General features: G+C 42.5%; 1 protein-coding gene across 5 annotated transcripts in view; it reads left to right on the top strand.

Annotated features, from left to right (window-relative positions):
- LOC101686176 overlaps positions 1–16,154 on the top strand; it is a 206,216-nt gene that overhangs the window by 81,468 nt on the left and 108,594 nt on the right. For all 5 annotated transcript variants that reach the window (XR_006606817.1, XR_006606816.1, XR_006606819.1 and 2 more), the window contains exons 17-21: positions 301–422; positions 7,793–7,993; positions 8,737–8,858; positions 11,301–11,529; positions 15,045–15,247. Coding sequence is in view for 1 of the 5 variants with exons in the window: in XM_013056673.2 (XP_012912127.1) it covers positions 301–422; positions 7,793–7,993; positions 8,737–8,858; positions 11,301–11,529; positions 15,045–15,247 (877 nt within the window). In the remaining 4 variants the exon portion in view is untranslated. The remainder of the gene's footprint in view (positions 1–300; positions 423–7,792; positions 7,994–8,736; positions 8,859–11,300; positions 11,530–15,044; positions 15,248–16,154) is intronic.

Raw genomic sequence — 16,154 nt, 5'->3', positions numbered from 1 at the left:
ATAGGTCTGAGGACATTTTAGTGAAGATTTCATATTAACTGAATTTTGGTTACATTTCTAAAATTAGTCTTTAAAACTAAAATTGAAGAGTAAAGACAAAAACCTCTACTGACTCAGAAGTCAACAAATATGTCCCAGTCTTTGCCAGTGGCCCTCCAGCTGATTCTTAGGAATCCCTGGGACCGATTCAGTGTTTTCATTCCTGAGATGGGGCTGACTGTTCAAGGGCTGCTTTTCTAATAAGAGTAGCTTCATGGAAAGGCCTGTCTCTGGTCATTCTCATTCCCTTCTCTCTTCTAGGTCACAAAGAGGGCAGCGAGTCAAATACTGGCCAGGACTGGGCCCATGCAAGTGTGGACAGATTTGCTGTGCTGTATGACATGTGGACTTGGGAAGCAGCCCTTCTAGAAAACAAGCGCCAGGTATTTTTCCCTAGAAAACAAAACATCTGTTAAACATTTCTTACAAAAGCCAGTATTGAAAAACAGGGATGAAAAAAACTCAGTGGGGCTTTCAGGCAGTCTCCTAATAAAATAAATAATTATTTTATTTAAATCCTCTCAGCTGGTTGTCAGGATGTGAATAATACATTTTATTTTCTTTACTGTGGTTCCTTGTTAATAAAAAATAAAATGGGAAAGGGGTGCCTGGGTGGCTCTGTGGGTTAAAGCCTCTGCCTTCAGCTCAGGTCATGATCCTGGGGTCCTGGGATGGAGCCCCGCATCTGGCTCTCTGCTCAGTGGGGAGCCTGCTTCCTCCTCTCTCTCTCTCTGCCTGCTTCTCTGCCTACTTGTGACCTCTGTCAAATAAATAAGTAAATAAACAAATCTTTAAAAAAAAATGGGAAGGATACCTCTTTATCTTACAGGCATCATTTGCTAAAGGTCTGTATAATTTAGGCTTTTATGTATGTGTTTAGTGAGAATGGGTGATGGTTCCATTCACATTCTTTGTCCTGTCAGGGACAAGCCTCATTCTGCTCAACACAAACTGACCTTATTAGAGCCTTTAGAAATACACCACCTGTGGGGCAAGCAGCTGGTGGAGATATGCTCAGTGCAACAAGTTATGAGGGTGAGTTTAAAGCAATGAAACAGAAGGTTGCTAAATTCATCATCGCACCACCAGTGGCTCACATCCCAGTAATAAATGAAACACTGCTCTTCACCTGTGAACTCGGCGTGGATTATGAGCCCCTCTGATGGTCACCAACTGTTGGGAGTTTATCCATCAAACATTAAGTATTTACCCCGTACCCGGTACTATCCGGACATTAGGAACCTACAGATAAATACAAGAAGGTAATCTACCTTTAAGGAATTTCTAGTCTATAGAACTTGATCCCATCGCTTAAGTAAAAACTACAATCCGGCGATGGACAGCTTACAGCTAAGGCACACGTGAGATCCCCAGAGACCACAATGGAGCTCTTTGCCCTGTGGGGGCTACCGGAGTAAAGGAAATGTTGGCAAGTTTTCTCAGAGGAAGAGATAGTGAATCCTGTTCCTAAGAGATGAGTGAGATGTTGTCTGTCAGAGAAGGAAAAATTCCTAAGCGAGGGAAACAGCATGAGGGATGTCAGGGAGGTGTGAACCGGGGGACAAGGAGGCTACTGTGACTAGGCGTGAAGGCATGATGACAAACGAGCGGAGTACGTGTCTGGGTACAGCTGTGAAAGGCCTGCTGATCCACATTCACAGTGTATTTTATAAGCAAAGAAAGAGTCATTAGTGAGTTTCAGCAAGGGCGAAATATGATCGTAGCCCTGTTTTCAACAGCTGCTCGGGTACTAGTGTGGAGAAGGGATTAGAGCAGAGCTCTTGCAGAAAACAGGTGCCCTTGTTGCAACAGTGACCTGGAGAGGTAGGAGGGACCTACCTCAGGGATGGACGAGTGAGAGCAGGAGGGAGGGTCAGGCTCGAGACATCTTTTCTTTTTTTTTTTTTAAAGATTTATTTATTTATTTGACAGAGAGAGATCACAAGTAGGCAGAGAGGCAGGAAGAGAGGCAGGCAGAGAGAGAGGAGGAAGCAGGCTCCCTGCCGAGCAGAGAGCCCGATGTGGGACTCGATCCCAGGACCCTGAGATCATGACCTGAGCTGAAGGCAGCAGCTTAACCCACTGAGCCAGCCAGGCGCCCAGGCTCGAGACATCTTTGCAGAAATGGTGCGGAAATAGATATGGCAGGATTTGAAGCCTGGATGTTGGGGTGAGGCAGTAAGGAATTAAAAATGACTTTCTCAGGGTCAGGGAGGAGGCTATTAACCGAAACGGAATGCAGGAGGAGGGGCACTTTAGAGGGGAAGATAATATTACTGAGTTCGTGGCAACAGGCATGTGAGGAGCATTTGCTGAAACAGGTGTGCCTGCTTTGTGGGAGCTGGAGGTTTGAAAGTCAGGAGCAGGTATGAGCTGAGGTATGGAAGTGAACATTGAACCACAGTAATGAGTCAAATGACTAGGAAAAGCCAGAGATGTCTGAGCTGCAGCCGTGGGTAACACTTAAATTGTAGGGGAAGGGCATAGAATAAGAATCTACATGGGGCGCCTGGGTGGTTCAGTGGGTTAAGCCTCTGCCTTCCACTCGGGTCATGATCTCAGGGTCCTGGGATCCAGCCCCGCATCAGGCTCTCTGCTCTGCAGGGAGCCTGCTTCCCCCTCTTTGCCTGCCTTTCTGTCTACTTGTGATCTCTCTCTCTCTCTCTCTCTGTTAAATAAATAAAATCTTAAAAAAAAAAAAATCTACAAGAAGAAAAAGAGGAAGCCAAAGAAACTGGAGGAAAAGGGAAGGAATAGTGTGTTGAAAGCCACTAAGGGAAAAAAAAATTTTTTTTTTTGAAGTAGGGAGGATAGTTACTAGTGTGGAGTGCAGAGAAACATCAAGAAAGGTGACTCCTGAAGACGGGGGCAGTGGGGTCAGTCATCAGGGTCATTGCCAGCTTCGTAGGCCTCTCAGAAGAGGTATGGGGGTGGAAGGCAGCTTACAGTGCGCTGTGATGTGGTCAGAAGATGGGGAAGTGGGAAGGTTTTCTTTGAACTGTTTTTCTAGTAGATTAGATAGTTTACCATTTCGTCTACTTTCTGGTCTGTTACTCATAGAGATGTAGGTCACCCAATTTTTGAAAACACCTGGCTGGGCTTAAAGGGTGGGAGCCTTGGGCTTTGAATCCTGTTCCTCTTTTCAAGGGGAACTGGCCTCCGTCGAGTTTGCGTCTGCAACCTTGATCTGGCAGTTAGAAACTTTGATGGACTGAGAGATCCAGACTCAGAACGTAGTAATTGAAAAGGCCACATTAAGGGTAAATAAGACAGAATCTCTAAACTTGACGAGTTTATTGGTCCAGACATGAGTTTTTAGCAGCCCCCCTTTTCTGGACTCTCTCTCCCCGCCTCCCCTTTCAGGGATCCTAGGCCTCCTACAGAGGCCCCAGGCAGGACTCCGTGCCCAGAGAAGAATAGAAGGACAAAGAGGACTGAAAAACAAACGGATTTCTCCACACTTTGGGCCACGCTTCATTCTGTGTGCTAAGCTACCAGGGCTCTCCACTAGTTTCTTCTATGGTAAATCAAATTATTTTAGCTTAAAAAAAAAAAAATCATTGAAAATGTCTTCCTCCTTCCTCACCCTAACAATACGTTCTCTATAAAACCTGAGCCATCTATGCCAAAACTGTGAAAGCGTGGCCTTCTAAATCAGAAATTTTGTCAAAAGAGCCTATTTTTAATGGATAAACCATATTTTTATCTAGAGTACAACTGATTTCTCCCAGTACTGATTCTCCTGCTAAGTTTGCTCAGCTGTTTTTGATTGTTAGATATATTGGAGTCACCAGAGTTAGGAATTGCTCAAACACACTAGGTTGTCTTAAATCCTTAAAGTAACCATATTATGTATAAACACTCATAAAATTAGAGCTGATATGAATTTAGGTGGATTAAGAACTCTTAGAGAAGCCAGGCATCAGCTGTACCAGCCACTAAGGGACACGTGGCCCAAATGCTGATTCTGTCTACAACCACCAGAGGACACATTTTTCAAGGTAGTTTGAATAAATGTTTGGAGCACTTAAAAACAAAACAAAATAAAACTGTGACAGATTGTGCCTAGCATTGATTTTTCTTTTTTGCACTTTCATTTGACCTAAAGTGCTTATTCTTTAAAGTTTCTTAAGTCCCAGAACACAGAGTTTGGGGTAAAAATAATACAAACACAGTCAGGTTTGAGATTATTCATTTTGGCTTTTTTTTTCTCTATTTTCTCCAATATTTGAGACTTCCCATCAGTGTGTACTATATATTATTTTGCCTGAGAGTTGGCCCTTGACACACACAGGTGACATTTGACAGGCTAGGAAGACTTCTTAGACAAATACCAGCCCAGAGTTTAAATGGAAATGGGCCAGTTAGCAAACAGATCATAAATAGAACCTTGTGAAGCAGAAAGATCATGGTCTTACCCCTGTTGGGAAAGAATTAATAATAAAATTATGTAAGGGCCCATCTGAGAGCGTCTCAAGGTCGAGGTCAATGCCTGAGAGAGCCTATTCCATGTAAAAAAGAGAGCCACATTTTCCTTTTCAAGAGCTTGGGCTGCCAAGTAAAACGTGACAATATCTGGGACATACTTATACTAAATAAGTGGTTTGTTGTTTATCAGAAATTCAAATGGAACTCGATGACCTCTAAGTTTATTTGTTAAATCTGGCAATCCTATGAACAACACAAGTGAGCTTGGCCTTTTAGTGCCAACCTCTGCAACCTGGTATCAGCAGATTGAAATCACCAGCAAGAACTCTCCCCCACGACCTTTTGCCAAATAGCCAAACAATAGGACGCTTTGTACCAAAAAAAAAACAAAAAAACAAAAAACAAAAAAAAAACAGGTCAAGGCATACAAATGCTATAAACCGGCTCCTGGGATTGCCTTGGCCCAGTCAGAAAGGCTCAAGTTAGTCCAGAATGATTTAGGGAGGTAATTGTTTCTTTTCTGATTTCCCCCCACTCCAGGTTATTGAGTGACACCTGTCTTACCTACCACTCCTCCATTTCTGCTTTGTCTTCTGGTATTTAATCATTGAATGCTATTCTAGAGTAGAGCTCAGCAGGGGGATAAGGTAATTTAGATCACCCTGCTTGCTTCATTTTCCCTGGGACTCATGAAAGGCCTGGCAATCTCTACTTTCCTTCATTTCTCACTCTGAGATATGTAGGTCTCTAACCTGCAGAACGCCTTGTGTGTTCTGAGCTTTTAGCCTCCTTTGGTGTTTTCCTTTTTGTGCTAAGGTTGACCTAAGGTCCCTTAGACCAATGTTTCCCAAAGGGTATCCTGCAAAACTGCATGCTAAGTGCCCCAGGCCCTCCCTCCTTGTGCTTTAGCACTGAAAGCCAGATACTGGACATCTATTAATAAGGCAGTATTTGATTCCCGGTCTGCTACTGATTCTCGAGTGTTTACCTCTTTCCGGAGCCTTGGAAGCCATGCGTGGCAAGACAGAGACGCTCCTGGCTTTTCCTTTTACTTCCTTTTGCCTCCTGCACGGTTGTCACCTGTATTCAAGTAGGGCTGTACCTTCTCAGTTCTGTCTGGTTTTGCACTCTGAGCTCTGGGCTCCAGACAAAAAGAGGAGCTCTTGTCTCCTTTTAGGAAATTTCTTAGTTTGTTAAGAGGAGGGCTGAATTCCTGGCCTTAAGCCACGGAGAAGACCAACACCCAAGGAAACAAGACACACACTTTCTCTGATACACGTCAAAGTGTGCTGGGCTGTCAGGTTGATAGAACCTGTAACCTCAACAATTCACTCCTTGCTGCCAATTAAAGGCACACCCTGGGCAAGCCGATGTGACTTTGGTGATATGGCTACAATGGGAGCTGACACCTTCCAGAACACTGAAACCTGCCTAAGAGGAGCTAGCAAAAGAAGACTGGGGAGGGGGGCACTTGGGTGGCTCAGTGATTTAAAGCCTCTGCCTTCAGCTCAGGTCATGTTCCCAGGGTCCTGGGCTTGAGCCCTGCATGGGGCTCTCTGCTCAGCGGGGAGCCTGCTTCCTCCTCTCTCTCTCTCTGCCTGCCTCTCTGCCTACTTGTGATGTCTATCTGTCAAATAAATTTAAAAAAAAAAAGAAGAAGAAGAAGAAGAAGATTGGGGGGGTACATCTTGAGCAAAAACTCGGAGGGAGGATTTGTTGGATTAGATCCGCAGAGGAAAGGAATTTGTTCTGCTGTGGAATGAACGGAATAAAGCCTTAAAAGCTCCCAGTCAGAGCCGACTTATTCATCAGGCAATGTGGACTCGGTGTTTAGGACCTAAGAGCTTTGCAGGTTCCATTGAAAATGTTTGCAATTTGAGAAAAAAACACGTGCATGACTCTGAAATATGAAAAGAACATACAAAATTATTATCAATAAATACTTAATTACATGTCAGCAAAATGTAAAAATGTGGTAACTGAGCACTTCTAAACATCTCATTACATTTGAAAATTTATAGATCAGATCTTCTCACTTCATAAGAACCTCTGAACGTATACTGCCCAGAAATCATAGCTGATCACTAATTCAGTGTGTTGCTTATAGCCAAATAACTTAAAAAACAAGATTATGAATATCATTTAACCTTTTTAAAAGAAAGTACTTGATTGGGATAGGAGTACAACTTAATATATTTAATATAATGTGCGACAGCCCTGAACCACAATTACACTGTCCAGAACTGCTTATCTTACCCTTAGGTCCCTGTTTGGGATTCCAGCCCAGGGATCTCTTAAGAGCATTTTCCTGATTAGCACCATGACTAATTGCACACAAACAGAATTTATATACAGAACATAAATTCTTAAGGTCACAGAAAAATGTAAAAGCAAAATAAAGAGCGTCTCTGAATTCCCACCCTGAGAAACCTCTTCCATGGTTACTGGGTTAGTGTCTGGGAGCTTTCTTTGGTTTTTAGAAAAGGTTTGTGACCTTTACTAGAAAAGAAGTTCCCTGCATGCCTTTGAGAGTTCTGGACGTGAAGCCCTTCCTAACAGAGTCCTGTCTGGGATAAATGCCTCTGTAGTTAGGAGACTTTTACCTCAGTCCTCTATTGTGGAATAGAGGGCCAACTCTTAAAGAAAAGGGGTCAGCAATGGAGCTGAGCATAAGAAGAGGGGAGGAAGGGGCTCCTGGGAGGCTCAGTTGGTTAAGCGTCTGCCTTTGACTCAGGTTATGACCCTGGGGTCCTGGGATGGAGTCCCATACCGCTGAGCAGGGAGCCCACTTCTCTCTCTCCTCCTGGCTCTTCCCCGCTTCCGGCTTGTGTGCTCTCTCTCTTTCAAATACATTAAAAAATAAAAATAAAAAAGAGTGGAGGAGGAAGCCACTCCATGTTTGGTGCTGGAGTAAAATGGAAGCGGAGAATGAGTCTTTGGAGAACGGGATTGCAGATAAATATATCTGACCAAGTGACATTGCCTGCCCCGTCTCATTGGAGCTTATAACGATGAGATGTTATCTTATTCATTAGATAACCCCCCCTTTTTTGTGGAGAGCAGAGGAAGAGGGGGCGCAGGCAAAACCAGTGTTCCTTGCTTTGCCCTCCCTACCTCTGTGGGTTTACTAAGGGCCCTGGGGTTGCACTGGTGCTGCCGCTGCCCGCCCCAGGCTGGTACCTGAAGGGTCTGAGCCCCCTCTCTCTGCTGCTGATGCCCCGGGGGGCTTTCCAAAGTGGGGGGTGGGGGAATGGGGGGGTTCCCTTCTCTTTGCTGGAGCCTAGGGCTGCCTCTGCTCTTCCCTGACCACAAACCTTATCCGCAGCTTCTTGACAGTTACTTCGAAGCCTACCAGCATGTGTTGGACCCTGAGGAGAGGTTTGCCTTAGCACAAGTGATCACTGACCTAATGCACAGACGCCCGAGGTTTGATCTCAGCCGCCCTTATTTCCGGAAGGCCTACCGAGATGAGGGCACCTGCCTGAGGCTTCACTTGGAGCTAGTGAGGGGCATCCTCAATCAGCACGTAAGTACATTTGGGTTTTAAAATATCACATATGGGAAGACGATGGAAAACCCAGGCCAGAACCAAAAAGTGTTTTCCTTTCGTCGCGTGTTCAGAATCCAGGTTTTCTAAGGCAGCGCGTCCGGCGTGTTTATTTGAAAGCTCATTTGCATTGTTGAATTCCAAGCATAACTACGGTCTTAAAAGGAAGTTTCCAACCCTAATTACATTTAATGGTCCACAGAAAATAGAAAGCTTATTTTCACTAGATGATGGAGTTTAGTGGTATTGAAAGGAGGATGAACTTACCCTCTTTAGAAGCTGTGAATGTATAAAGTGAGGTTTATTATTATTTTTAAGTGTCGTGGCTATTTTTAGGACGCTAAAGGAGAAATTACAGTGTAGGTCCTCTGGGGGGAAAGCCAGAGGCAGGAAGTAAGCAGGAGATGGATTGTTACAGTGCATTTACCCTAGACCTGGCTAGAATGTTTTCCTCGTTGTCAATTATTTGACAGAAAGTTTTCCTGGGCCTCCTAAGATTGTCTGAATTTGGTTGCCTTTGCTTTTCTTGGCTGACCCTGGGCTCAGACTGAAAGACCAGCGTGTCTTCGTGTAAGTGAGTCCTCAGGACCGTGTCTGGGTGAAAATTAGTCAAATAATGAAGGGACCCAAAGGACTGTTGTTCTTCGCATATCAAGGCTCATAATTCACAGCCATGGGAAAGCTTAACTTTTCTAATTTTAACTTTTATGCTACATTTCTAGATCGAGCGTCAGCGGGAGTATGTCCAGAGGCTTTGGCAGGAAGGCCGTCCAGATGATAGCAGTAACTTTGGACTCCCCCTTAACATAATTTGCAAACAACTTATTTCCATCAACAATAGCTGGTATGGTGGCATTGTCTTTAGACATTTTACATTTAATCTCTTAGATAAGCTAAGTGTATGATGTTAAGTCTAAATAGTCTATAAAGTACCTCTCAGTTATTTGGGGAGATGAGTGAAGGGGATATAAAGGCCCTCAAAGAGGGATTCTCTCTCTCTTTTTTTTTCTTAAGATTTTTTTTTTCTTAAGATTTCTTAAGATTTTCTTAAGATTTATTTATTTGACAGAGAGAGATGCCAAGTAGGCAGAGGCAGGCAAAGGGGGAGGGGGAAGGAGGCTCCCCACTGAGTGGGGAGCCTGATGCGGGGCTCGATCCCAAGACCCTGAGATCATGACCTGAGCCGAAGGTGGAGGCTTTAACCCACGGAGCCACCCGGGTGCCCCGTTTCTCTTGCATGCTCAATATCCATTTGTTTTGTAAGCATTACTGTAAGTAATAAAGAACACGAGGCTAGAATTTAAAATTATACCACTAGGTACAGAATCTTTCCCCTTGAGAAGTTCTATTAAAAAAAAAAAAGTAGTTACTCTTAAAATGTCATCCGAGGGTTTAATCTGAAGTACCATGTAAGCCAATGTATATGAAACTTGGATGTGCTTTAACGTGTCTCAAGAAGGAATCTATTTATTCTAGGAATCTATTCTAGTTTCTAGGAAGCTATTTATTCTAGAAACCAAAAAGGTTTCTGCAGACTCACCTTGTGACCCCTACCCCTTTAAGGAGCAAATTAAATTTCCCCGAGATCACTCAGTGAAGGTACATAACTTTAAGTCACCACCTTGATGTGTGGTTTGAATTCCCATTCCTTCCCGGCTGTGGAGGGTAGTGAGGGAATCAGCAAGTGGGTGATAAGCCCCAGGCTGGTCTGCATGGCCAGTGATCACCATCTCTCTATGGCCTTCAAAGGGTGGATAACTTGTCCAGCTCCTTTCTACATGTAACAAGTACCTGTTGAGCTCCTATAGCTCTCAGGCCACTGTGCTGAGAGGTGAGGGCACAGTTGTGAACAACCGAGGCACGGCCTGGTGCTCCTGCCTAGTGCACACTTTCAGTGGGACATTGCCACACTGGGCTATGGAATCCTCCTGGGGACCAGCAGGTTGTCGGGGGATTTCATAGCTTATGTTCCAACCTTATCCCTTGAGAAAGAGCCCTGGGAGTTCCAGGCACAAGACAGCATGTTCTCCACAGACCTTTATCAGGAGTGTTTTCTTCATTGTAACAAGCTTGGGACATCAGCTGGGGCGGGAGGTGGCGGGCGGGGTAGTGGGGAGCTGGCTATGGAAGAGACTCTATTGTTCAGGAAATGGGTTTTTGGCAGAATCCCGTAGAACTATATGGGTACAAAGACCTGTCAGAATAGTCTCAAAAGCAAATGTTATTTGCTTAATGAGATTCCTTTCCAACCTTAGGGTTGTATGTTTTAAGTCCTAGAACAAAGAAGAATCCCATTTGCATAGGTTTAAGAAATATTTACACTCTTTAGTACCATGTAGATATGGAAAGGCCCTGGACTTATGCTGTATCCTCTATTTTGAAAGGAATACCCACAGATAAGCATTTTCTCATTTCTGGTCTCACCCATTTATAAAATAGAATGTTCTTATGGAGAACATGAATGATTCCAGCAGCTGTGTACAGAGTTTAAAATTTCTCTTTGTTTATTACCATTTTGGGGGAAAAGGATCAAGACTCATGGAAAAATATAGAAACCAGTCATGGACATTATTTGTTTAATATTTTTACTTTTAAGTTATATTTTCATCTTTAAGTTGTTTTCAAATCTTTGACTAATGCCAATTAATGTTTACAGGTTTACCATATACAGTTGAAGACCCATTAGGGTAGTCTGGGTAAAGGATACGTGTGATCTTTCTGTATACTGTTTCCTACCATTGCATGTGAATCTAAAATGGTTTCACAATGAAAAAGTTTAAACAATGAAAAAGTTTAAACAATGACAAAGTTTAAACAAGCAAAAAGAATTAGATTGGACTTTTAGGAATAAACTCTTACAGCTTCCACTTTTTTTTTTTTTAAGATTTTTATTTATTTATTTGACAGAGAGAGATAGGCAGAGAGGCAGGCAGAGAGAGAGGAAGGGAAGCAGGCCCCCTGCTGAGCAGAGAGCCCGATGTGGGACTCGATCCCAGGACCCCGAGATCATGACCTGAGCCGAAGGCAGCGGCTTAACCCACTGAGCCACCCAGGCGCCGCACAGCTTCCACTTTTAAAGGGATTCATATTAAAGCAAAGGGCATGTTGTATAATCGGGTGGAGTCTGGATGGCCTATTTGGCCCCTTTGAACTTCTAATTTTTTATAATGCCCTGGATTATAGCAGCTATTTTATAAGTCTTAAAAAATGAAAAATTCAAATATCTTTTGAAATAGATTAAGTTCTTCATTGTGTAAAATTGTCATTGATTGGTCCTCTTTTTAAGCCCAGCTTTGAAAAACATTTATCTGCTGGAGTTCCATCCTTCCCTGGGCCTGGCATCACTCATCCCCCGATCCCTTGAGCACCTCCTCCAGGAGGCCCGCCACACCTGCAGACCAAGATCCGCCAGCAGCTTCACCTTGCTGGAGAGACGTGTGCTGCGGCTGGCCCTGGATACGTGGCTTACACCGGCCAGGCCCGAGTCCTGGTACAGCAATCAGCTCCAGAGGGATGTAGGTTCTCTGAAGAGGGTCGGGGAGGCGGGGGTTCCTTGGCAAAGAGAATGTTTCCACCCAGATGTTACTACTTAGCTATGTTTTTCTGTTTGGCTCTGTTCCTCCCCTGTTTGGCCAGAGACAGATCATAGTCCTAGGCCTTGCCAACATTTTTATGTAATTCTTTTTTCATTTTTGGTCAAAGTTTCTACTTTATCAGGATACTGCTACATTTAGAAAGGAGATGTACATAGGTATGTAGGAAATGTTTTCAGGCCTAATATATATATTTTTTTAACTATATATATTTTAAAGATTTTATTTTTTATTTGAAAGAGAGAGAGAGATATGATCACAAGTAGGCAGAGAGGCAGGCAGAGAAGGGGAAGCAGACTCCCTGCTGAGCAAAGAGTGCGATGCGGGGCTCGATCCCAGGACCCTGAGATCATGACCTGAGCCGAAGGCAGTGGCCTAACCCACTGAGCCACCCAGGCACCCAACAATATATATTTTTACTAAAAGTTATATATTTTATTTTCACTGAGACTATTCCTGAAATTCCCTCTTTTTGTCCTGAGCTGAGATCTGGTAGAGGAGAGAGAGAGTACTGAGTGAGGAGTCAGGGACCTAGACTCAAGCTCAGCCCTGCCATTAATTTCCTGTGTGACTCTGAACATGCCTCTTAGCCTCTCTGAGCTTCCCTTTCCTATTTTCTAACATTATGTTTGTGTATTTGAGGAGATGAGGATGGAAGTGAGCTTGATGGTCTCTAAAGTCCCTTTCAGCTCTAATGTTCTGTGGTTCAAACTGGGGCCTAATGATTTACCTGGCGTTTGTAGTTAGATTTTAATTCTTTTCTTTTTCTGTTAAGGCTATCACAGTTGAGCCTGGGTTCCAATTTGACCTTACTCTGTGTGGGTACATACTTTATGATGAAAGAACTTTTAAGGGCCCCAGCTGCAAAAAAATATCCCTTCCATGTGTCTGCCTTGGCCTCCTATTCCCTCCTGCCCAAACTAAAATTTTATTTTACTTTAATTAGTTTTGAATTGATCAAAAATAACCAGAATTTTAGCAAAAGCAAAAAGCAAAAAAAAAAAAAAAAAATTACCCTAAATATAATCACTCAAATGCATTCACAATAAATTCACAATTCACAAAAAATTCACAATTTTTCTGAATTCAAGTCTTCTTCAAATGGGTGTTAACATAGTTATAATCATATCCTTCATACCCTACCCCCTGTTTTCCTTAGTTAACATTGTATTATATATTTTTCCATACTGCTGTCTAGTCTTTATTCTCACCTTTATGAGTATAATTCCCTCAAGGGATGAATCACAACTTATCCAACTATTTCCCTATTGTTGGACATTCAAGTCGTTTCTAATTTTTCATTATTATTAAAAATGTTATAAGGTACATCTCCATGCTTACAGATTTTTCCATATTTTAAATCAATTCCTTGATACATTCTTAGAAATGGAATCACTGGAACAAAATTTAAGTTTTTGGATGCAATTTGGAATATTGAAATGCCACCAATAATTTAAAAGAATACCAATTATGCTATATTATACAGTATTAGGTGTAAGCATATAAAGTCTATATATATTTATATAAGTATAAATATATCTATCTCTCTCTATACGTAACATTGCACTGTTGGCATTGCACTGTTAGTTTTCATTTCCTTGGTATTTGTTGAGACTAAATATCCTTCCAAAAGTCTTGTTACAAATTGTATTTTTTGTGACTCTTCTGTTCTTTCCCTTATTTATCTCTTAGAATCCTAATGTCATTCCTGTCCACTTACATGAGCTCCCTTAAATGAAAGCCTTAACTCTTTTGTCTATCATATTTTCTGCAATATTTCTCCCTATTAGTCTTTTTACTTTTTTAACTTTATTTTCTTATAGAAAAAAATCTGTTGATCTTTTTCTTTTTTTAAAAATATTTTATTTATTTATTTGACAGAGAGAGAGAGAGAGATCACAAGCAGGTAGAGAGAGCAGAGAGCTGAGCAGAGAACCCAATGTGGGGCTCGATCCCAGGACCCTGGGATCATGACCCAAGCTGAAGGCAGAGGCTTTAACCCACTGAGCCACCCAGGTGCTCCCTGTTGATCTTTTTCTGTGTGACTTCGTCTATCTTCCTAAATCCAGAAAGCAAATCGTTACCCAGATGTTATATGTCTTACTTTTTTCTAATTTCCTAGGGTTTTGATTTCATTTTAAAAATATTTAACTTCTTTAGTATTCTACCTGGAGACACGGGGGGGGGCATGAAGGAGGCTATGGCTCAAAATTCCAAAATTACCAGTCAGGTATCATACTACCAGTTATTCCAGATTCTTTTCACATTGTTATGGTACCAGATCTTTTAAATGTACTTTAAATTCTCTTATAACTCATAGTGAATATTTGAGATACCTGTGTAGTTTCCCATTGATGCCATGCCAGTTTTAACTATTATTATTATTATTTTTAAAGTGGGTTCAAATTTGTATCCAGAAATGATAAATCCTCAGATTAACCTTTTGCATTAGGTCAAAAAATGGAGCAGGTATTGCCCTCAGAAGACATGCAGAAATTAGTTTCTGCATGTCTTCTGAGTTTCTGCATGTCTTCTGCATTTCTTTATCACTTTGGAAGACTCCAAGAATTGAGAAATTGCATCTTCAAGTAGAACAGGCCTATGATAGATGAGTGGACAGATAAGGGAGCTGGTGCACCCTTAGGGAGCCGAGCCAGGAAAGGCAGATGTGGGGCCCCCAACTGGGTCCTTGCTGGGAGTAAGGGGAGGGTACCACAGACATCAGAGCAGAAGAGCCAACCATGCCAGGAGGGAGTTAAAGAACAATGAGGTTATTTCAAAAATTGCCCAGGGCTGGCTCTTCCACGAGGACATTGTAAAGGAAGCTTAGCGTATTGTAAAACTACTGAACTTGGAATCAGGAAGTGTACATCTACTCTTGGTACTGCTGTGTGACCTTGGAAAGTTGCAGTGTTGCTTCAGATTTTTCACTGATGAAATGGAAATCATGGCATCTGTGGTTCCTGCTTCATGGGGGATCTTGTGAAGATAGATATGAGGTAATGTATGTGAAAACACGTAGAAATTTTGAAACTGCAGTTAGAAGAGGAAACTGTTATTATTATTGGCCTCTAAAATACTTGGAAAATATCAGGGATTTCTACTTCTGTTCTTTATTTTGGCTTAAAATATTTATAACAATGATAACAGTGAATGCTATGTACCAGGCACTTTTGTATATATTAATCACTTAAACTTTCCCAGCAGTTCTATTAGGTATTTATTATCTACTTGTTCCTCTCAGCTACTGTTACTATTCTTATCCCCCCTTACAGATGAGGGAACTGAGAGACAGCAAAATTACACAGGCTTATAAGTGGCAGTGCTAGGACTTGAACCCGGGAAATCGGGGTCCAGAGGCTGTGCCACCTACAGCGTTTTTCTTAATGTACGAACTTCTTTTTTAAGTTTTTAAAAGTGCTTTTGTTTTCTTCCAGCTGTTTTCAGCTAAAGTAATGGGAGATCCCTTTCTCCTGGAGGAGATAGGTCTGCTTGCTCTCCAGTCTGCTGCAGACGAAGGACAGAACCAAAGCCAAGGTTCTTCTGTGCAGCTCCTGGAGACATTTTCGAAACTTCTGGAACTTGTGACCCTCCGCCACCGGCTAATAGAAATGAGTCTGGAGAGTGTACACTTAGCTCGGTCAGTAGGGGGACTACGGATCTAGGTGGGGGAGAGCAGACCACAGGTTTCCCTGTCTATAAGTGTTGTTCCCTTGGTGCTCCAGGGCAGCCAGAGTGAGCTTTCTAAATGGCTGAAATGACCATTTTGCTCACTTCTTCCTTCTCCACCCAGGCCACCCTACATGCCTCTCTGACCACTCAGCTAGGCTAGGCCCTCTTCCCAGCACCTGGGCTTCCCCTCCATTCAGTACACTGCCTTTTAGTTAGATGCTTAAAACTGGTTTATCAGTTTTCCTGCTGGTGTAAGCTCTCTGGTTGCAAAAACAGTGTCCATGTTGCTTCCTGTGATATCCCATCACCCGGTATGAGGCCTGACCTACACGGTCCCTCTGAGTATTTACTGGATTTGCTCTTAATTATGATGAGGTTGAATAGCAGAGCAGAAGCAATAGAGAGACTAGAGGGAGGTGAGGGAGGAGTCAGTGACAGTATCCAGGCCTGCAGAGGTTTGGAAGATTCAAGAAGGAGAGACAGAGAGATTGAAGAATGAAGTTTAAGGTATGAGTGTGTAGTGGATGGGAAGACATCCAAGTGGACATGTTCTATGAACAGGAAAGATATGGAGTTAAAGGGTCTGTTGCAAACATGTATGAGTTATGTTCTAGTCCTCATGAGATGCCATACAGACCTACAGGGTCCAGTCATCTGCCACCAACCATTACTGAGGGCCTGCTATGGCCAGGGTCTGTACTGGGGACTTTATGTGTATTCATTCATTGAATTTCCAGAATATCCTTATTAGTATTTTACCAGAAAGGAAGTAGAGGCTCAGAAAGTTAAGTATTTGCCCAAGATCACATAACTAGAAAGTACTAGAAGCAGAATTCAAACTATAAGTTAAGATATTTATTAACTTTTATGATACT

Source organism: Mustela putorius, unplaced genomic scaffold (genome assembly GCF_011764305.1).
Source record: "Mustela putorius furo isolate JIRA1106 unplaced genomic scaffold, ASM1176430v1.1 tig00000450_pilon_pilon_pilon, whole genome shotgun sequence".
In the NCBI taxonomy this organism is placed as follows: Eukaryota; Metazoa; Chordata; class Mammalia; order Carnivora; family Mustelidae; genus Mustela; species Mustela putorius.
Note: the sequence above shows the minus strand (reverse complement) of the source record. Positions and strands in the feature narration are given on the sequence as shown.